Below are 22,168 nucleotides of genomic sequence, written 5' to 3'. Positions count from 1 at the left end.
GTGCATGCACCGCATCATGCAATTGATTATGTGGGGCGGGGCTTACCTCCCCCCCCCCCACGACCAGTATTTTATTCAAGTTGGCACCCATGGTCCAATGGGAAACCCACAAGCAGGGTTCGAACACTCTCCCCTGCTGCAGTTTCCAGCAACTGATACAGTGGTACCTCGGGTTACATACACTTCAGGTTACATACACTTCAGGTTACAGACTCTGCTAACCCAGAAATATTACCTCAGGTTAAGAACTTTGCTTCAGGATGAGAACAGAAATTGTGCTTCGGCGGCGTGGCAGCAGCAGGAGGCCCCAATTAGCTAAAGTGGTGCTTCGGGTTAAGAACAGTTTCAGGTTAAGAACGGACCTCTGGAACGAATTAAGTACTTAACCTGAGGTACCACTGTATTCACTGATAATTCACAAGCATTGAGGCTTCTGAATATGAAGACAGAGCAGAGACCCTTGTGGCTAGCATTAACCATCGACAAGCCGATTCCAGGATCCTTTTGCATGTCCATGAAATGGGATATAGGACGGCCCGGATCTCCAGCATAGCTGTCAACTTTTCCCTTTTCTTGCGAGGAATCCTATTCGGAATAAGGGAATTTCCCTTGAAAAAAAGGAAAACGTTGACAGCTATGTCCCAGGGAGAAGGTGTTTGTGACAGAGTCCCAGGAACAGCACGTCCCAGTTTGATGGCTCATGTCCCAGTGGTGGAAAATCATTCCTGTCTCACCTAGCCCAGGAGTGTGTGTTTGTGTGTGATCTTTATGATGAGAGAGATGCTCATTCTCCAAGAGTCAGGCCCAGCCCATCTGCTTCGGAGGGTGTCCTGCAGCCTGTCCTCACAAAGACGCTGGCAGTCTCTGCTCCTCCTCCTGGCCAGAGTGGATCAGACCGGTCTTTTACGCGTTTAATGGTGTGCAACAGACAGCTCAGGAAGCAGGCGTGTAAAAATTCACAGGCTAGAAAGGTGCGAAGGTCAACAGGAGCGCGAGAAGTCATAGTGACTGGGAGGTTCTTAGTGTGCAATGATCGGTCCCCAAATGAGAAGCGATAAACAGAGAACTACGGAGCAAGCATTCTAAATGAGCCGCTTCTTCGCCTCCCGGGGTAATGGGTGACTAAATAGCTGCATTCCTGCCCCCAAAAGCCCAGGCCGACCCTGCAGGACTTTCCCTCTTCTAGCCCCAGTCGCTTCGCCCTCCTCGGCCGGCTGGACTTCCAGCAGAATGAAGGCGCTGCAGAAGATGGTACCGCTCTCGCGATCCACTGATTTCTTCCAGCGATTCCTGCAGGGGGAATCCAACAAGAGATAAGATTTGGGGGGGGGGGGCTTCGTGGCATGGGAAGCAAACGGGTTGGTTGGCCGGCGAGAGGTTTGGGGGTTTTTCTAGGTCCAGGAACTCGGGGCGATCCAAACATCAGATATGAGGATGCCCCGGAGCCGCTTGGAGTCAGGGAGGACCTGGGCCGGTTGCCGGCAGGACGCTAAGCGGAGAAGTGTGCTTCCGCTTGGAGGTGCTCAGTAGCATTTGCTGTTGTTGTTGTTTAGTCATGTCCGACTCTTCGTGACCCCCTGGACCAGAGCATGCCAGGCACTCCTGTCTTCCACTGCCTCCCGCAGTTTGGTCAACTCATGCTGGTAGCTTCAAGAACACGGTCCAGCCATCTCTTCCTCTGTCGTCCCCTTCTCCTTGTGCCCTCCATCTTTCCCAACATCAGGGTCTTTTCCAGGGAGTCTTCTCTTCTCATGAGGTGGCCAAAGTATTGGAGCCTCAGCTTCAGGATCTGCCTTCCAGTGAGCACTCAGGGCTGATTTCCTTCAGAATGGATAGGTTTGATCTTCTTGCAGTCCATGGGACTCTCAAGAGTCTCCTCCAGCATCATAATTCAAAAGCATCAATTCTTCGGCAATCAGCCTTCTTTATGGTCCAGCTCTCACTTCCATACATCACTACTGGGAAAACCATAGCTTTAACTATACGGACCTTTGTTGGCAAGGTGATGTCTCTACATAGAATATCAGAATTGTAGAGCTGGAACGGGCCACAAGGGTCATCCACTTGCAATGCAATGCAGGAAACTTTTGCCCAACTGGGACTCGAACCCACGACTCTGAGATGAAGAGTATCATGCTGTACCCACTGAGCTATCCCAGCTGTCAAGTATCACAGTACTGTAGTCGAGGTAGTCTGGCAGTCTTCCCCCCCCAAAAAAAAACAACAACAACAACAACAACAGAGATCTGTGCAGCAATCAAAATGCAATTGTCTTGCTGCTCTATCTAGCGCAGTATTGTCTACACGGGCTGGCAGCAGCACTAGCTCTCCACGGGAGATGCTGCTTGTGGGGACCTTCTGCATGCAGAGCAAATGCTATGTTGCAGAGCTTCGGCCGTTCCTTTTAGGGACCCCCCCCCCAAAAAAAAGCCAGAGCTGCTAAATGGGGGCTGTCGCGTTTTGGGGGCTGGGCTGGCCTGGCTTCAGGAAAAGACACCTGGGGAGCGATCCTCGGTTCGCAGAAGGACCGGGTGGCCGACCCAGCCCTCCCCACGCGGCCCGCACGACCCTCCCGGTCGCCTCCAGCGAAAAAAGCACCCAAAGGATGCTGTAGTGGGTGGGAGCAGGCCAGAGGCCATCGCCACCCCCCCACCACCACCCCGGACATACCGTCCCCCGCAAGGGGATCCCGGCGCCCACTGGGCTAGCCCCGCTGGCCTCTCTCCCAGAGGCACTCTGAACATGCTCAGAGTCGCCCGTTGCGCGACGAGCCTCCGGGCTCAGCTCCAGCCAAGAAGCCCTGCCCAGCGCGGATTCCCCGCCCACCCTCCGGCTAGCCGGCCGGCACCTGCCGGGAGAGCCGAGGAGGGAAGTCGAGCCGGGCCGAGCAGGATGCCGGACGGCGCCCCGCAGCCACCGCGCCGCCAGGTGAGGCCCCGCCCCGCTCGCACCAGGACCATTCGGGGGCGGGGGCTGCGTCACGCTTCCGGGGCTCCTCTGCTGGGGGTGCGGGGAAGGCGACAGTTAGCAACCCCCGGGCGATCGGATATTTGCAAGGGTCCTTCCTCCCGGCCCTCTCGCCTCCTGCCCAGACCGGCAGCCCAGGACCCCTTGGCTCGCTGGGTGGCCCCGCCAGGCGCACGGCCCGGGAGGCCGCCGGAGGGTCCAGCGCAGCTTGCCATGCCGAGTGGCAGCGACAGGTGAGGCGGAGACTGTTCCGATCCGGAGCCCCTCCGTCTCTAACCGGCATGCCAGCCGTCTCTAGCTCCGGGGACAAGCCTGGGGGGCCGGCGGCGGCGGGGGGGGGGCGTTGTCCCATGCTTTCTACCCTGCCCAGCTGGGCTGTCTGGAGCTACCAGCCGCTCCAAAATTCAAATTTGGAAACATGCCAAATGCAGGAATCTGTAAACAAATATAATTGCAGAATATCATAAATCGCAGAAGACTATAAAGATTAAAGATTTTTTTCTGCCACTTAGAAAAGCTGTTATCCACCAATACTGTTGTTGTATCTGCTTTTTTCCTAAATTCAATTAATGTCTAAATTTCCCCTTCTATCTCGGCTGTCTCTTAAACTAATCACTCCAGGAAGCTTTTGCATCAAGACTTCCAAATTTTTGCTCAGCACTCTTTTCTAAATACTGGCACCTTATTTTCTCCATTTTTGTGCCAATTAATATATTGCCAGTAACTGTTAAATTCTGTATCAATTCCTTATTCTGGATTTGCTCCTCCAAATGTTCCGATAAAACTCTTTAAAAGAGTATTGGCAGGATTATTGTAATAACCTGCAGTTTTGTAAGAGTATATATTAAAAGTAGATGAATAAATGAGCAAATTATGTTAATTTGGATATGCAGAAGATATTAAAAATAAATTTAAGGAACCGAAGAAAGAGGGGAAAGGAAGCCAAGTTTTGAAATGTTAAGATGATGGTAAAATTAGTGAAATGTATAAACCTGAAAAGGTTAAATAAAATAATGATAATAAAACTCTTTTTAAAGAGTTACCAATGAAATTGTTAATATCTTTTTCCAAAATCTTTAATTTAATGGGCGTATGCATTTCATTTTTAAACTGGGAAGGGTGGGGTATAAATAAAATTTTATTATTATTATTATTATTATTACCCACAACTCCCAACATTTACTATCTCACCTGGTATATATTTTATTCAGTCTCTGTGATGTCTTATATGCCACTGGTAAAAGCAGTTTAGAACGATTTTATCTTATGTTGACACTGAGGAATTGCAATGGTCCCAAATTAAAGATTGCCTGCCCAACTTTCATCCCATTTCTCTCAAAACTTGTACCGTATTGTAGATTTAAGGTACATAATACACGATAAAAGAAAACACTTTAAAATAAAATGTAAGAAAATAACAGCCCGCTGGATCAGGCCAGTGGGGACTCATCTAGTCTAGCATTCTGTTCTTAGGGGTCAGGGACATCCAGATTCCTGTGGAAAGCCTGTTACAAGCAGGTATAAGGTAAAGGACCCCTGACCATTAGGTCCAGTCATGACCGACTCTGAGGTTGCGGTGCTCATCTCGCTTTATTGGCCGAGGGAGCCGGCGTACAGCTTCCGGGTCATGTGGCCAGCATGACTAAACCGCTTCTGGCGAACCAGAGCAGCACACGGAAACAGCGTTTACCTTCCCGCCAGTGTGGTACCTATTTATCTACTTGCACTTTGACATGCTTTCGAACTGCTAGGTTGGCAGGAGCTGGGACCGAGCAACGGGAGCTCACCCCGTTACGGGGATTCGAACCGCCGACCTTCTGATTGGCAAGTCCTAGGCTCTGTGGTTTAACCCACAGTGCCACCCACGTTCCAGTTACAAGCAGTTTAGAACGATTTTATCTTATGTTGACGCTGAGGAATTGCAATGGTCCCAAATTAAAGATTGCCTGCCCAACTTTCATCCCATTTCTCTCAAAATTTGTACCGTATTGTAGATTTAAGGTACATAACACACGATAAAAGAAAACACTTTAAAATAAAATGTAAGAAAATAACAGCCTGCTGGATCAGGCCAGTGGGGACTCATCTAGTCCAGCATCCTGTTCTTAGGGGGCAGGGACATCCAGATTCCTGTGGGAAGCCTGTTACAAGCAGGTATAAGGTAAAGGACCCCTGACCATTAGGTCCAGTCATGACCGACTCTGAGGTTGTGGCGCTCATCTCGCTTTATTGGCCGAGGGAGCCGGCGTACAGCTTCCGGGTCATGTGGCCAGCATGACTAAGCCGCTTCTGGCGAACCAGAGCAGCACATGGAAACAGCGTTTACCTTCCTGCCAGAGCAGTACCTATTTATCTACTTGCACTTTGACATGCTTTTGAACTGCTAGGTTGGCAGGAGCTGGGACCGAGCAACGAGAGCTCACCCCGTTACGGGGATTCGAACCGCCGACCTTCTGATTGGCAAGTCCTAGGCTCTGTGGTTTAACCCACAGTGCCACCCGCGTCCCAGTTACAAGCAGGACCTGAGCTCAACTCTGCCCATCTGTGACTCCCAGCAAGCATTTACTTAGCAGAGCTAAGCTATTATGACTAGTAGCTATCTCTAGCCCTCTCACGAATTTGCCTAATTCTCTTTTAAAGCCATGTAAGGTTTGTTTGTTTTTTATAATTTTTTTTTATTTATTTTAACATATAAATTGTAAAATGTACCACAAAACTTATCACTTATACAATCTTTTTAGACTTCCATCAGCACCTCTGATGATCCACCGTTTTAACCACTTCTTATGCATTTCTTAACTTTACTTCTCTTAACAAATCATCCTCCCCCTTGTCCATTTTTACAATACTTCTAATAATACTCCTCACAAAACTTCTTGCAACCCTACAAACGTCGTCTGTTCTTCACAAATACTTTTCAAATAGTCCGTAAATTTACTCCAGTCTTCCGTGAATTTCTGGTCTCGCCGGTTTCGAATCCTTCCACTTAGTTTATCTAATTCTGCATAGTCCATTAACTTCATCCTCCATTCTTCAATCGTCGGTAACTCTTCTTGCTTCCATTTTTGGGCCAATAATATTCTTAAAGCCATGTAGGGTTTGTGGCAGTCACTGCATCCTTTGGGAGCAAGTTCCACAGTCTATGCACTGCAAGAAAAAGGACTTTCTTTTATTTGTGCTGAAACATCCAACATTGAGCTTCGTTGAATGTTTCCGAGTTCTTTCTCCAAGAAAAGGAGAAAGACTTCTCTCTCTCCCTAATTTTTATTAGATTTTCTGTACTACGATTTAGAATACTCATTTAAACATCCTTAAAATATCAATGACTTCTCTTCTTCTCTTTCAATGGTTCATTTTGCACAACATAAATCCCTGCATATTTTACATAAACTAAACCATTGAGTATTCCATTATTACATCCATCAAAACTTATTTACACTGTTGAATTTATCTTAATGCTGCCAACGTTTTCAAGTGTACACTATTTCCCCCCATATATTCAATAAACATTTTCCAGTCTTCTCCAAACGTATGTTCTTCTTGTTTTCTTATTCTATATGTTAAGTCTGCAAGCTTCGCCTATTCCATCAGCTTAAGTTGCCATTCTTCTTTGGTTGGGACCTCGCTTGTTTTCCATTTGGGGGGCTAACAAAACACAGGCCGCAGTTTGTTGTTGTTTAGTCCTTTAGTCGTGTCCGACTCTTCGTGACCCCATGGACCAGAGCACGCCAGGCACTCCTGTCTTCCACTGCCTCCCGCAGTTTGGTCAAACTCATGCTGGTAGCTTTGAGAACACTGTCCACCCATCTCGTCCTCTGTCGTCCCCTTCTCCTTGTGCCCTCCATCTTTCGCAACATCAGGGTCTTTTCCAGGGAGTCTTCTCTTCTCATGAGGGGGCCAAAGTATTGGAGCCTCAGCTTCGGGATCCGACCTTCCAGTGAACACTCAGGGCTGATTTCCTTCAGAATGGATAGGTTTGATCTTCTTGCAGTCCATGGGACTCTCAAGAGTCTCCTTCCAGCAACATAATTCAAACGGGCCACAGTAGGAGAAAGACTTTTCTCTATCCGCTTTCCCCATGTCAGGCATAATTTAAAATTCCTATCGTGACGCCTCTTACTTTTCTCTGAACTGAAAAGACACAAACGTTGCAACCCTTTTGATCATTCTGGTCAACCTTTTCCTACACATATCTGTGGCTAGAAGGCCCTTTGGGTCCCTTCCAAATCTACAGTGCTATGATTCTATGACACAGTATCCCAAACACAGTCATATTTGTTCTTCAAAAGCCATTGATGTGCCTTCCATTGTTATTATGGGCGTAGCCAGGATTTATGTTGGGGACGGGGCAGGATGCCCACCCATCCTTGGTTTGGCTCTGTCTAACAGATTCGGAATGAAATCTCTCAGCAATACAGTAGTACCCCGGGTTACATACGCTTCAGGTTACAGAATCTGCTAACCCAGAAATTGTGCTTCAGGTTAAGAACTTTGCTTCAGGATAAGAACAGAAATCGTGCTCCGGCAGCGCGGCGGCAGCAGGAGGCCCCATTAGCTAAAGTGGTGCTTCAGGTTAAGAACAGTTTCAGGTTAAGAACAGACCTCCGGAACGAATTAAGTACTTAACCTGAGGTACCACTGTAGTTGTTTAAAGTTACTTTCTTTTGACCCCAAGTGCTCAGAAAAATCTGTCAAAATCTTTCTATATTTAGTTAAGTATTTTTATTTATTTACTTGATTTGGGGAGTCGGGGTGTTCGGCTACGCCCATGATTGTTATTCCTTCTCATGTTTCCGTCTCTGTAACTTTTTGGCTGTCGTTGGGTTGGACCCATTTCAAAAACTTCACTCTGGGTTTTATAAAGTATAATCACGTTCTTATCCTACCCGATTAGCCATTTGACCTACAATCTTAAATTCCTCATTAAAAATAAAGGATTAAATGAAAATCTGCCCTTGATATTATAGTCTTTCAATCTTCCCAGACATCTGAAGCTGCTTCAGTTCAGTGCGTTTGCCTCACTGTCAATCAATTTCCTTTTTTTTCTTTTGGGCCGTACCCTGGAAGTAATTGTTGCCAGTGGAGTCTTAGCACAACCATGTTCTAAGATGAACCACCGTGTTGTATAGGTGACTTTCAGCGCTTACTGTGAAATGTATTGTTTTATAAATCATTACTATATTAAGAAATTTATGTTATCCTATTTGGTGCTATTTAGTTGTGTGTTGCATGCAGAATGTTATTGTATGTTGAAAACCAAATAAATAAGGAAACATCCTTATTTTCTGAATGTTTCTGGGTCTTCCCTCAGCTTCAAGGCCGGGTCTTGATCCTGACGGTCTGTGCTGCTGGAATTGGGGGCACATTTCAGTATGGATACAACCTCACCATCATCAATGCCCCAACCACAGTAAGTCCTTACCTGACGACACTTATCCCAGTTTCCCCGACTGTTAGCAGAAAGCAGGCCATCTCTGTTTAGAGGGTTCTAGGATCATCATCTCTGTCAATGAAGCATTTTTATTTCCTGGGGTGATATTTACAGTGGTACCTTGGTTCTCAAACTTAATCCCTTCTGGAAGTCCGTTCCAAAACCAAAGCGTTCCCAAACCAAGGTGCGCTTTCCCATAGAAAGAAATGCAAAATGGATTAATTTGTTCCAGACTTTTAAAAGCAACCCCTCAAACAGCAATTTAGCATGCACTTTACTATCTAACGAGACCATTGATCCATAAAATGAAAGCAATAATCAATGTACTGTACTATAAAATAAATAAGACAGCATTGTAGATGGTAAAAATTTAAACTATTTTTTTTCTTACCTGCTCTGATGATACTCATTGTTTGGATGGGGGGCTCTTATCCATTTCCGCAGTCACACAATCACTCAATCAGTAGCTGAACTGGGTTCCACACAGTCACAAAAACAAATTAACCGAAAAAGCCTCAAAAACAAAAACGCAAAATAAGTAGCAAAAACAAAAGCTCCAAACCTAATCTGTTCCGGAAGTCCGTTTGACTTTCGAAATGTTCGAAAACCAAGGCACAGCTTCTGATTGGTGCAGTCACTCCAGAAACAGTAGCCCACAACCGCATTGAACGTTCGGCTTCTGAAAAAGTTTCGAAAACCGGAACACTTACTTACAGGTTTTCGGCATTTGAGAACCAAGCCGTTTGAGAACCAAGGTACCACTGTACTTGCCCTGTGATCCTGTTAACTTGCCATGGGTTCACAGACTGAGGCAGCAAGTGGGGCTGGCCCCCTCTCTCAGCATTTTTTCTTTTAGGGTGCTGTGAAGCCGGACAGAGAGAGGTTTCTTTCCTTAGGGGTGAATGTAATTTTTTGTGAAGGCTCCTTTGCTCTTGTGCGTTTCGTACACCTCCCCTCCCGAGTATTTTGCAGCGTGTTGGCCGTGTCTGCATCCTCACTTTCCTCTAAGGTGCTAGGGGCGGCATATGTGGCTCCCCACCCTGATTTTGCCACGATGACAGCCTTGCGAGGTAGACCAGGCTCAGCGAGAGCGACTGGTGCAGGTGGCCATGAGTGGGGTTTGAACCTGGAGGTCTCTCCTCCCCATCCAATACTCACCACATTAGGTCCTGGGAAAATGATATGTCGCATGCAGCACCTGCAGAAAGACCGTTGTCTGTTTTCTCCCAACATAACCTCAGCTTTTGCACATTGCAGTACATCCAGAGCTTCACAAATGAGACGTGGCTGGAGCGGACGGGCAGCCCTCTGGAGGGGAAGATGATCACCCTGATCTGGTCCTCTGTGGTCTCCATCTATCCTTTGGGGGGGCTCGTGGGAGCCCTCCTCGCGGGCCCCATGGCCATTAAGCTGGGAAGGTGAGGAGGCGCCTTGTAGATTTCTGCTTCGGTGGGCTAAGACTCACAACCATTTTCAGCTGCTGACACCCCATGGGGGATCCGGCCCTGTGTCAGTCTGTTGGTGGAGGGCAGGGCCGGATTTAGGTCTGATGAGGCCCTAAGCTACTTTTTTTAAAAAAAAATAATATTTATTAGAAGTTTAAAAATTACAAAAAAAGAGCACAAGAAAAAAAGAAAAAAGGGGGGAAAAATTAAAAAATACATAAAAAGAGAACAAAAAACACAATGCATCAAAACACAAAGAAAAAGAAAAACAATTAAAAAACACATCCAATATTTATCCTTATCTTTCATTAACTTATTTCCTTGACCTCCTCACACCTCCCCTTTTTGTATTCCAGTTATTAACTCTATCAGCAAATCCTTTCCCTCTTTCACGGCTTTCTGTTATTTAATTATCTTAATTTGTTTTAACATTATCTTACCTAAGCTACTGAAGGTAATGGGGCCCTTTATATGTCCAGCTGTCCTTTGTCAACAACAAATGGTTGCTGGTTTTTGTGTTGAATATATGCTATAAAGTCATTTATGGACCTAATAGGTATCCAAAGCCGTTTGCACATAACAAAATATGTCTTTTATCAAAGTGATTTTAAAAAATGTTTTTATTAGCAATTTCAACATAACAACATATCAAAACATGTCATAGTCATTATTTTCTCCCCTTTTCCCCCACACCCCTCAAACCCTCCCTCCTCTCCCCCCAAGACTTCCTTCAGCTCCTCTCTGTAATTACAAAGTACCGTATTTTTCGCTCTATAAGATGCAACAGACCACAAGACGCACCAAGTTTTTGGAGGAGGAGAACAAGAAAAAAAATATTCTGAATCTCAGAAGCCAGAACAGCAAGAGGGATCGCTGCGCAGTGAAAGCAGCAATCCCTCTTGCTGTTCTGGCTTCTGCGATATCTGCGCAGCCTGCATTCGCTCCATAAGATGCACACACATTTCCCCTTACTTTTTAGGAGGGAAAAAATGAGTCTTATAGAGCAAAAAATACGGTAATTGTTGAACTGAAATACAATTAAGAATTTTGGAAATGTACATCCAGGTTTTGCTTTTTTTCCTTTAAATTTTTTGGAGGCACCCAAGAGAGTAGGACCCTTAGCTATGGATTGTTTAGCTTATACTTAAATTCAGCACTGGTGGAGGGCCGGGGGTGGCTATTGCAGAACTCACGCAGCCTGCGTTTTAGACGTCGAACTTTTTACTGCCAGCATCTCAGTGCCTCAATTTATCAGTTACATGTAATTAAACCAGTTACTAAACTGAAATAAATCCTGTTCCAATCAACCTAACCTGATTCCAAGTGACCTGGGTTGTTGTTGTTTGGGGGGGGGGGAGTATTGGCAAAGCCCAGGTGAGAGATCTGGATGCTAGTCCCAGTACAGCCCACTCACTGTGGCTTTCTCTGCTTGCTTTGGATGATAGCTGTGGAGTTCACCCAAAGTCCAAGAACCATTCTCACCCGCATTATCTCCTCCTGCCAAGACAGACATTCATCTCCCTGGGAAGAACTGGGTGTTCCAGGCAGCTTTTCCTCCTGCTGGGGGGGGGGGGCATGCGGGTGCAGCTGGCTTTATGAGCCAGGCAAGGGCAGGGCCAGGAGCCGCTCCCTTGGGCCTTGGCACTGATCCTGAAGGGAGAGGGGGCTGTTAGGGTTGGCCAAGGCAGGGGGCGTCACATGGAGGTTGGAACTTAGTGTTGACCAAGGAAAGTCACTGTGCCAAAACCGGCACATGAGGGGGGAAGCGCAGGGGTGTGATGCACATCCTCATTATGCCTGAACTGGGCTCCTGAGTCCTTTTGTTATGTACTGAGTTGAATAGGATCCAGAATGCAGCAGTCTGATTGGTCCTAGAACAATAGGATCCAGAATGCAGCAGTCTGATTGGTCCTAGAACAATAGGATTCAGAATGCAGCAGTCTGATTGGTCCTAGAACAATAGGATCCAGAATGCAGCAGTCTGATTGGTCCACAAGAGCCACCCAATCCAGCTCCAGGTGGAAGGGAATCCGCAACCTGATTGGCCTACAGCAGAATCCCAGAATTAGCCCATTGTGTAAATAATGTACAAAAGGCAGACATTCTGGGGGAACTTCCATTCCTCCTCACCACTATGAGCTGAATAAAGAGCATGAAATCCACTCTCGACTCCGCATATATTTCACCTTTTATCCCTCTTTCTTTCTCCGAAGGAAGAAATCTTTGCTGCTGAACAACTTGTTTGTGGTCTTGGCTGCAGTGTTGGTGGGATTCAGCCAAATGGCCAGATCCTTTGAAATGATCTTGCTGAGCAGATTTCTTGCAGGAATCAATTCTGGTAGGTAAGGAGGAGCGGGCGAGTTCAAGGTTCCCTGCAGGCCACACCACTGAAAATGGGGAGTGTGTGTGAATCTGGCAAGCGTCTAACCAACTGAAGGATAACCAGGCAGCCCTTAAGTCTTCAATCAAAGGATCCATGTCAGCAGATCTTTCTCTGCCAGTTCTTTGTCACCCCGAGAAACAGGGCCAACTGGGCTGCTTCAGGGTTCTGTCCTAGGCCTGGCATTTTTCAACATCTTAATAAATGACTTGGATTAAGGAATGGAGGGGGTGCCTATCAAATTTGCAGACGGCACCAAACTGGGAGGGGTAGTTAATGCCGCAGAAGACAGAATTGGGATTCGATATTCCCTGAAAACAGATTGGGGAACTGGGCCAAAACTAACAAAATTAATTTAAATAGGGACCAATATAAAATTCTACACTTAGGAAGGAATCATCAGAGGCACAAATATAGGGTGGGGGACAACTGGATTCACAGCTGCGCACGATTTAAGGGTCTTAGTAGACCACCAGCTTAACGTGAGTCAGAAGTGTGATGCAGCAGCAAAAAAAGCAAATGCTATTCTAGGCTGCATCAACAGAAGTATAGTGTCCAGATCAAGGGAAGTAATAGTCATGCTCTATTCTGCCATGGTCAGACCACACCTGGAGTACCGTGTCCAGTTCTGGGCACCACCATTTAAGAAGGGTATTGACAAGTGGGAAGGTGTGTAGCCAAGGGGTGACCAAGATGATCAAGGGTCTGGAAACCAGGCCTTATGAGGAACGGTTGAAGGAGTTGGTTATGTTTAGCCTGGAGAAGAGACGACAGAAGGGGCATGATAATTGACTGAATGTAAGGAAAGCAAGGGCTTAAGAGCGGTAGTCTCGTAATCTGGGGAACCGGGTTCGCGTCCGCTCCTCCACATGCAGCTGCTGGGTGACCTTGGGCTAGTCACACTTCTTTGAAGTCTCTCAGCCCCACTCACCTCACAGAGTGTTTGTTGTGGGGGAAGAAGGGAAAGGAGAATGTGAGCCGCTTTGAGACTCCTTCGGGTAGTGATAAAGCGGGATATCAAATCCAAACTCTTTTAAACCACAGAGCCTAGGACTTGCCGATCAGAAGGTCGGCGGTTCGAATCCCCACAACAGGGTGAGCTCCCGTTGCTCGGTCCCTGCTCCTGCCAACCTAGCAGTTCGAAAGCACGTCAAAGTGCAAGTAGATAAATAGGTACCACTCCGGTGGGAAGGTAAACGGCGTTTCCGTGCACTGCTCTGGTTCTCCAGAAGCAACTTAGTCATGCTGGCCACATGACCCGGAAGCTGTACGCCGGCTCCCTCGGCCAATAAAGCGAGATGAGTGCCGCAACTCCAGAGTCAGCCACGACTGGTCGAGGGGTCAGGGGTCCCTTTAAATTTACCTAAGGAAAGCAAGCGGGGGCGGGGGGCTGGGAGGCAAGTGCCTCCCTCACCTTTGAACATTCCTAGAGCAATAAACAAAGTTGAAATTTTGGGGGCACGAGAGGGGAAACCTTAGGACGAGATGCGAGGCTGGTGGGGAGGAGGAGGAGATGACAAGCGAGTTGGGGCAAAGGTTAGAACTTGGAGAAAGTTACTGTTGTTTCTGCAGGCTGGGGTATAAATAAATGTCACCTGACCAGTCCCAGCCGGCCTGGAGTCTCTCTCTGTGTGTGCGTACGGGAGAAGGACGAACCACTACAGATTGGAGCACTGCCACATTCCTGATCCTTGTTTGTCTCTCCTCCTGGCCAGGCGTGAGCATGAACATTCAGCCCATGTACCTGGGAGAAAGCGCCCCCAAGGAGCTCCGTGGAGCCGTGGCCCTGACGTCTGCATCCTTCACGGCCCTGGGGTTGGTGATGGGACAGGTGGTTGGATTGAGGTAAGGCTGAAAGGGGCATCCTGGGGAAGCTGTTGGGGGGGGTACCATCCTCTTTCCACCCCCCTAAAAAAAGAAGAAAGAAATCAGCAAGGCCACAGCAAAGCTCTGCATCTCTTGCAGCAAAGGGTTTACTCCAAGCACATCAATCCCGGCTACTTGGTCTCATGATGATCTGCAGCATCTTTGCCCAGAAAATTACCGTATTTTTTGCTCTATAAGACTCACTTTTTCCATCCTAAAAAGTAAGGGGAAATGTGTGTGCATCTTATGGAGCGAATGCAGGCTGCGCAGCTATCCCAGAAGCCAGAACAGCAAGAGGGATTGCTGCTTTCACTGCGCAGCAATCCCTCTTGCTGTTCTGGCTTCTGAGATTCAGAATATTTTTTTTTCTTGTTTTCCTCCTCCAAAAACTAGGTGCGCCTTGTTGTCTGGTGCGTCTTATAGAGCGAAAAATATGGTACTTGGATGCTGAGCAGCTACATTAAGCCCTTCCTGGGGCACAGAGAAAGAAGCTGGTGGGGGGGGGGCTAGTATTAGGATTATGAGGGGCTGCTTTCTGCTGAGTCTGACCCTTGCTCCATCTAGCATTGTCTACACGGACTGGTAGCAGCTTTCCAGGGTTTCAGGCAGAGAGTCTCTGTCAAATCCTACCTGGACACGCTATTCGGGATTGAAATGGGGGCCTTCTTCCTCTGAGCTGCAGCTCTTGCATTTTATTATTTCTTTAAATGGGGTTTTAATGCGTTAAGTTGCTTTGGGGCCACTGTACTGTGTGCGAAAAGTGACAAACAGACGTAAAAAGAAAAAGTAAATGTGTGCATTCGGCTCGGCGAGGCCCAAACTGCTGGCTCAGAAAGGTTCTGCTCACACAATTCTGTATTTTTAATGCAGAGAAATTTTAGGAGCGGAGGAATGCTGGCCTCTCCTCCTGGCCAGCAATGCAGTGCCTGCTCTGATCCAGCTGGTCTTGCTGCCCTGGGCCCCGGAAAGCCCCCGGTACCTATTGATCGACCGAGGAGATGAGGAATCTTGCGTCTGTGGTGGGTGTGCTCAGTGCTTCTCCTCGCTTTTTTTAAAAAAAAACCCCAGCCCAGGACAAAACTGCCTTCTGATTCTCCTTTTGCATCGAGTTCCTTGGTTGCTTCCATTCCAAAGGCTCTGAGTTCCAGTCTGGCCTGGTCTTGATCGAAAAGGGCAGGCTTCACCCTGTATAAATAATCGCTACTCATGTGTGTATGTTTAAGGCAAGATTTCCCAAACTTGGGTCTCCATCTAATTTTGGACTACAAATCCCATCATCCATGACCACTTGCCCTGCTAGCTAGGGATGATGGGAGTTGTAGTCCAAAAACAGCTGGAGACCCAAGTTTGGGAAACCCTGTTTAAGGGAAGATCCATAGGGGATGGTGCATGATTCCTCCCATAGGAGAAAGTAGATTCACAACAAGAGCAGCTTGATCTGTTTCCCGTACCCCTGCTATCGCATGCCGTTTGTGGGCTGCCTTCCTAATTTGCTTTCAAGCTCACCCCAAGCTCCAGGAGCTCAACAGGTGCTCAGAGTATGTTTGGAATCCTTAATAAAACTCGGAGCATCTCCTGGAGCTTGACCGCTCCATCTTCATGCTTGCAGCCCTCATGTTGCCCCTCTTGCCTCTTCCAGCTTTGCAGAAGCTGCGGGGCAGCGACGACCTGGGCGGGGAGATGAAGGAGCTGCTGGCAGAGCAGGCAGCACTCCGAGGGGTGACAGCCAAGGCCCCCTGGGAGCTCTTCAGGGACCCGGGCGTGAGGTGGCAGCTCATCACCATCGTCTTCCTCAGCAGCGCCATGCAGCTCTGCGGCAACGACTCTGTGAGTGACTGGGGACAGGGAGGAGAAGGCAGGGGGGAATCAGCTTGAGTATTGGTGGGGTTGGGGGCAGTGGCGTAGCATGGGGAGGCCATAGAGGTGGTTGCCCCGGGTGCAAAATTGTTAGGGGTGCAACATCACTTCCTGGTTGAAGTGACCTCTCCAGACAATGGAACAACTCATCTCTGCAACTGAGAACTCCTGGGCGCCGCAAACACCTGAATGTGCATGTGTACTCCACCTGTTTCCCTCCATGTGGCCCTGGGCACTAGCAACCTACGCTATGCTACTGATGGGGGGGGGTGCCAGTTCAGGTCTTTGGCCGGGCCAGGCAGGAGCTACCCAAAAGTGCCAGGCTCCAGAAGAAGAGAGAGACCCTTTGGGTGGGCTTGTCAAAGGCTTTATGAGCCAGGCTGGACTCTGGGGGGATTTGGCCATCCTTGACCCACACAGCACAGGTCTGGGGGTTGTGTAAGAACTGGAGGGAACGCGGGTGGCGCTGTGGGTTAAACCACAGAGCCTAGGACTTGCCGATCAGAAGGTCGGTGGTTCAAATCCCCGCGACGGGGTGAGCTCCCGTTGCTCGGTCCCTGCTCTTGCCAACCTAGCAGATCAAAAGCACATAAAAGTGCAAGTAGATAAATAGGCACCGCTCCGGCGGGAAGGTAAATGGCGTTTCCATGTGTTGCTCTGGCTCGCCAGAAGCGGCTTAGTCATGCTGGCCACATGACCCGGAAGCTGTACGCCGGCTCCCTCGGCCAATAAAGCAAGATGAGCGCCGCAACTCCAGATTCGGTCACGACTGGACCTAATGGTCAGGCATCCCTTTACCTTTTTAAGAACAGGAGGTGCTCTTTGGAGAGGTGCTTGCAAAAATATGCTTACCCATACCACCACCCGCTATCCCTTCTTCCCCTCCTGAGTTCTGCTTCTCTTTCCTGTATGTGTCTGCAGCGAAACCAGAGCCCTGCCATTCTCCATTCATGCTTCCTCCATCTCCCTTTGTGTCCCCCAGATGTACTCCTATGCCTCGACCGTTTTCCAAGAGGCCGGGATCCCTTACGACAAGATCCAGTACAGCATAATCGGCACGGGCAGCTGCGAGCTGATCACCGCCATGACTTGTGTGAGAATCTCGGCTGCCCTTCGGCAGCAACTCGCTTCCTGATGCTGCTCCTCTCCCCCCCCCCAAAAAAATACTGGTTTGTCCAATAGACAATGACGGAGAGCGCTTGGACCTTTCGCTTTGTCGGGGGGGGGGGGCGTGAAGTGGGGAGCCATTTCTGGGGGAAGTGGAGCTTCCGGATGGGGGTGGGAGTCTGCCTTCTCTCTCAGGCCCAGTTCTGTTCGCCTCACCTCAAAATGGGTACTGTTGAGCTGGGAAATGTTCCGAAAAGGGCAGCCAGGGGGATGAAGGGGGTGGAGCGATAAAAGGTTGCAGCACTTTTTAGAGACAAGGCCGAGAAGTGGATGGAACTGCGCGAGTTTCACGTGATATGGGAGGAAATGGAAAGAGGGAGAGATAATGTGACTCTCTTGGGCATAGCTAGTTGTGAAACTCAGGGAAGAACTTTGAATCCACCCTGCTAGCAGAAAGCAGGGGTGCTGGGGGGGGGCGGTGTCTGCCTGCAGAACCATCAAATGGCCTGGTCTCCCCTCCCTCCTTTTATTTTTTACAATGAAGAGTGTTAACCAGGATTTGAGTCTGATCCTGGTCCGACTGCACTGGCTACCAATTAGTTTCTGGGCCCAATTCAAAGTGCTGGTTTTGACCTATAAAGCCTTAAACAGCTCAGGGCCGCAATACCTTAAGGACTGCCTCTTTCCATATGAACCTACCCAGACCCTGAGATAATCTCCTGAGGCCCTCCTTCGTGTGCCTCCTTGAGAGGTCCGGAGGGTGGCAACACGAGAACGGGGCCTTCTCTGCAGTGGCTCCCCACCTGTGGAATGTTCTTCCCCAGGGAAGTTCGCCTGGCGCCTTCATTACACACCTTTAGGACGTCTGTTTGACATCCTATACCCTTTTAAAATGTGGCTCTTTTCTGGGGAGGGGTGTTATTGGGTTGTTGTTTTTATTCTGATTATGTATGTTGTGATCTTTTCTGTGAACCGCCCTGAGACCTCCAGGTATATGAACTCGATAATAATAATACAAATAATAATTAGACCTGCCGTGAGACCAGCTCCCTGTTGCTTTGGGGCAGGCTTAGCGTGAGAGTCCTGGCGATAACTTCCCTGTGTTGCTTTGCTCCAGAATCTGATCATTGAGCATGTCGGACGAAGGAAGCTGGTGATGGGCGGATACAGTCTCATGTCTGTGTGGGCCATTGTCTTCATGGTGGCCCTGTCCCTGCAGGTAACTGAGCTCTTGAAGGAGGGGCTGAGAAGGACCCAAATACGAGTCCGACTCTGTGGAATGGGTTTTAATGGGTAAAGGTAAAGGGACCCCTGACCATTAGGTCCAGTCGTGGCCGACTCTGGGGTTGCGGCGCTCATCTCGCTTTGTTGGCCAAGGGAGCTGGCATACAGCTTCCGGGTCATGTGGCCAGCATGACTAAGTCTCTTCTGGTGAACCAGAGCAGCACACGGAAACGCCGTTTACCTTCCCGCCAGAGCGGTACCTATTTATCTACTTGCGCTTGACGTGCTTTCGAACTGCTAGGTTGGCAGGAGCTGGGACCGAGCAACGGGAGCTCACCCTGTCGCAGGGATTCGAACCGCCGACCTTCTGATCGGCAAGTCCTAGGCTCTGTGGTTTAACCCACAGCGCCACCCGCGTCCCTTACCTTTAATGGGTAGGAGAGGATATATTAATAACAATTTATCCCTCCAGCTGCTCATGTGTGTCTGTTGAACAGAGTTTGAAGTTCCATCCTTAGGCATTAATGTGTGTTTTCCCCCACTTTCTTTCTCTTTCCTTCTCTTTCATCACTATATTTCCTGTGACTGAAATGATTTAAATAAAATGTTAATAATAAAAAGTTCCACACTTGGGATAAAAATTGAGGCATGTCAGAATAGACTGTGAAGCCTTCTTTTAATTACGTCCAGCAATGAAGCGAGCTGGCTCCCCCTTCTCATTTGCCCCCCTTAACAAAGAAATCAGACAACCGACTGTGGAAGTAAGCTTAAAACAGGATTTACTTACGCATAGTCTTTGCACTGGTTCTCAGCCACAGCATCAATAAAATTGTGCAGGTAAAATACTTACATTCACAGTAGAAACAGTCTCAGGCATGACTTGTCAAAGAAAGAGAAAGGGTGGGAGAGGAACAGGAAATTACATAGCCCTCCTAGGAGAGGAGTGGAAATGACATCACACAGAACCCTCTCTACCAATTACATCTCTATGGGCTGAGTCTTCGCCCATCAGCAATACAGTTCTGTGGTCATTTGCTCCTAAACTTATGAACTAGCAAGAATATGCACTGTTGGATTTTGACTGCAGTTTCCTACACAGTTTCCCACTAACCCCTTTGCCTCCTTGGATTTGCAGGACCAATACAGCTGGATGCCTTACCTGAGCATGTCCTGCATCTTCGCCTACATCCTGAGTTTTGGAATTGGGCCAGGTGAGTCAGAACGGCGCGGACTCCCTCCCTGGAAAGCTGTGCATTGGGGCGCTCACGTCCAACCTGAAACAAGAGCAGGCACACACGTCAACACGACGTGCGTGTTTTGTTTGGAAGCCTTGGCATCCATGAGGACTAGACGCTTGCCGATGGAGATTCTCAACTCGATGCCCAAAGCAATTGCTATGGAGACATTCCAAAGAGAAGGCAGGTGCAGCAGAAATTGGGCAAGTGATATTGGAGGAGCCTCATTTCCCTCCACTCTGTTGTGCTCAACACCCTCCCGGTGAAGATTTATTTCTTTAAAGCAGGCTTCCTCAAACTCAGCCCTCCAGATGTTTTGAGACTACAATTCCCATCATCCATGACCACTGGTCCTGCTAGCTAGGGATGATGGGAGTTGTAGTCCCAAAACATCTGGAGGGCCGAGTTTGAGGAAGCTTCCTTTACAGCCTCTCGCCATTAACACACCCGCACAATCTGGATAGATGCTAGTGCCCTGGCGTTACATCTTGACCCTTGCAGCCCCAGAGAGAAAGTGATGAAAAATATGTTTGATTTGCCTAGCCGGCGTGACGGTGATTATGCCCATGGAGATTTTCGACCAGGTGTCTCGCCCAGCTGCCTGCATGATCTGTGGTTCTCTGCTGTGGGCCAACTTGTTCCTGGTGGGCATGGTGTTTCCTTTCCTTGTGGTAAGCAAACTCTGTCCGTCCGACTGCCATGCTGGGTTGAACCATGGGTCAATGCTGTTGGGACAGGATAGGAAGTGGGAGGGACCCATTTGAAGCCACCGCTCCTCTTTTCTGCCCAATTTCAATTTGCTTTGCAATCCTACTAAGCGGATTTGACAGCCTCCTCCTCCATGAATTTGTCAAAGCATTTTTTTTAGTATGTGCATATATATATCATATTTTTCGCTCTATAAGACGCACCAGACCACAAGACGCACCTAGTTTTTGGAGGAGGAAAACAAGAAAATATATTCTGAATCTCAGAAGCCAGAACAGCAAGAGGGATCGCTGTGCAGTGAAAGCAGCGATCCCTCTTGCTGTTCTGGCTTCTGGGATAGCTGCGCAGCCTGCATTCGCTCCATAAGACACACACACATTCCCCCTTACTTTTTAGGAGGGGAAAAGTGAGTCTTATCCAGCAAAAAATACGGTAATTAAATTTTCTGTTTTTACAATTTAAAATACTCATTTAAACATCCTTAAAATATCAGTGACTTCCCTTCTTCTCTTTCATTTTGCATATCATAAATCCCTGCATATTTTACAAAAACTAAACCATTCAGTATTCCATTATTGCACCCATCAAAACCTATTTACACTGTTGAATTTATCTTAATGCTGCCAACTTTTTAAGGTGTGCACAATTTCTATATGTTAAGTCTGCAAGCTGCACATATTCCATCAGCTTAAGTTGCCATTTTTCTTTAATTGGGACCTTGCTCGTTTTCCATTTGGGGGCTAACAAAACATGGGCCGCAGTAGTGGCACACATAAATAAACTTTTCTGACACCTGGGAATTTCAGTCTGAATTATCCCCAACAAAAAGGACTGTCTAACTCAGGCATCCCTAACCTTCAGCCCTCCAGATATTTTGTACTACAATTCCCATCATCCCTGACCACTGGTCCTGTTAGCTAGGGATCATGGGAGTTGTAGGCCAAAACATCTGGAGGGCCGCAGGTTGGGGGTGCTTGGTCTAACTCTAATCCTCTTTTGAAGCAGTCTAAGTTGGTGGCCAGGGATGTGGGTGGCACTGTGGGTTAAACCACAGAGCCTAGGACTTGCCGATCAGAAGGTCGGCGTTTCAAATCCCCATGACGGGCTGAGCTCCCGTTGCTCAGTCCCTGCTCCTGCCAACCTAGCAGTTCGAAAGCACATCAAAGTGCAAGTAGATAAATAGGTACTGCTCTGGCAGGAAGGTAAACGGCGTTCCCGTGCGCTGCTCTGGTTCGCCAGGAGCGGCTTAGTCCTGCCGGCCCCATAACCCGGAAGTTGTACACCGGCTCCCTCAGCCAATAAAGCGAGATGAGCGCCGCAACCCCAGAGTCGGCCACGAGTGGACATAATGGTCAGGGGTCCCTTTACCTTTACCAAGTTGGTGACCATCAGGACCGCAAATGCAAATCCTTAAGCAGCTATCGTTGCAGACACTTTGGGTAGGAGGGAGTCCCAGAGCAAACTGAGCAGGACCAGAGGGGACTGTTGATTATGGGGCTCGCTTTGTGTGCATCACGGACAAACTGAAGGCCTCTCCTTCTCTCTCCCCTCAGGATGGCCTTGGCCATTACTGCTATGTCCCCTTCTTCACCGTCTGTGTCTCTGCTGCCCTCTATGTCGCTTTCTTCCTCCCCGAGACCAAAGGGAAATCCTTTCTGGAAATCTCTGAGGAATTCAACAAACGGAACTTCAAAGCGCAGGCTCATGAGGAGTCCAAGAGTTTTTCCGAGGAAACAAAGTCCACCATGTTGTAGCCCCTGAAGGATGGAAGAGAACGACAGGGACACGGGGAGAGAAAGTTGGTTTTGTGCCACCAGGCAGATCTATCCCTCCACACACACACCTGCACCCCCAAAATTCCCAGTACGGGGTAAAAATTGCAGCTGAAGCCAGTTTAGAGTGGGGAGGTGGGATGGAACATTTTCTGTTTCTCAAATACTGATTTGCG

At 48.3% G+C, this 22,168-nt stretch overlaps 1 protein-coding gene across 3 annotated transcripts; it reads left to right on the top strand.

The window, feature by feature from the left end:
• Positions 1-771: 771 nt before the first annotated feature.
• On the top strand, positions 772-22,097 carry SLC2A11 (solute carrier family 2 member 11). Of its 3 annotated transcripts, none has more exons than XM_083417793.1 (12): positions 772-971; positions 8,279-8,377; positions 9,656-9,816; positions 12,057-12,181; positions 13,939-14,068; positions 14,960-15,108; positions 15,729-15,916; positions 16,929-17,039; positions 18,171-18,272; positions 19,413-19,488; positions 20,056-20,183; positions 21,774-22,097. In XM_083417793.1, exons 1-12 carry the CDS (start codon positions 915-917, stop codon positions 21,972-21,974), a joined length of 1,527 nt encoding a protein of 508 aa, XP_083273919.1. In that variant the 5' UTR covers positions 772-914; the 3' UTR covers positions 21,975-22,097. The 3 variants fall into 3 exon arrangements, with proteins under 3 accessions (XP_083273919.1, XP_083273920.1, XP_083273918.1); XM_083417794.1 differs by lacking the exon at positions 772-971 and adding an exon at positions 1,001-1,251; XM_083417792.1 differs by lacking the exon at positions 772-971 and adding an exon at positions 2,683-2,928.
• Positions 22,098-22,168: the final 71 nt, after the last annotated feature.

This window comes from Podarcis tiliguerta (assembly GCF_965153285.1).
Source record: "Podarcis tiliguerta genome assembly, chromosome: 16".
Taxonomy (NCBI): Eukaryota; Metazoa; Chordata; class Lepidosauria; order Squamata; family Lacertidae; genus Podarcis; species Podarcis tiliguerta.
The sequence above is the reverse complement of the archived record's forward strand: the minus strand, read 5'-3'. Positions and strand labels throughout refer to the sequence as shown.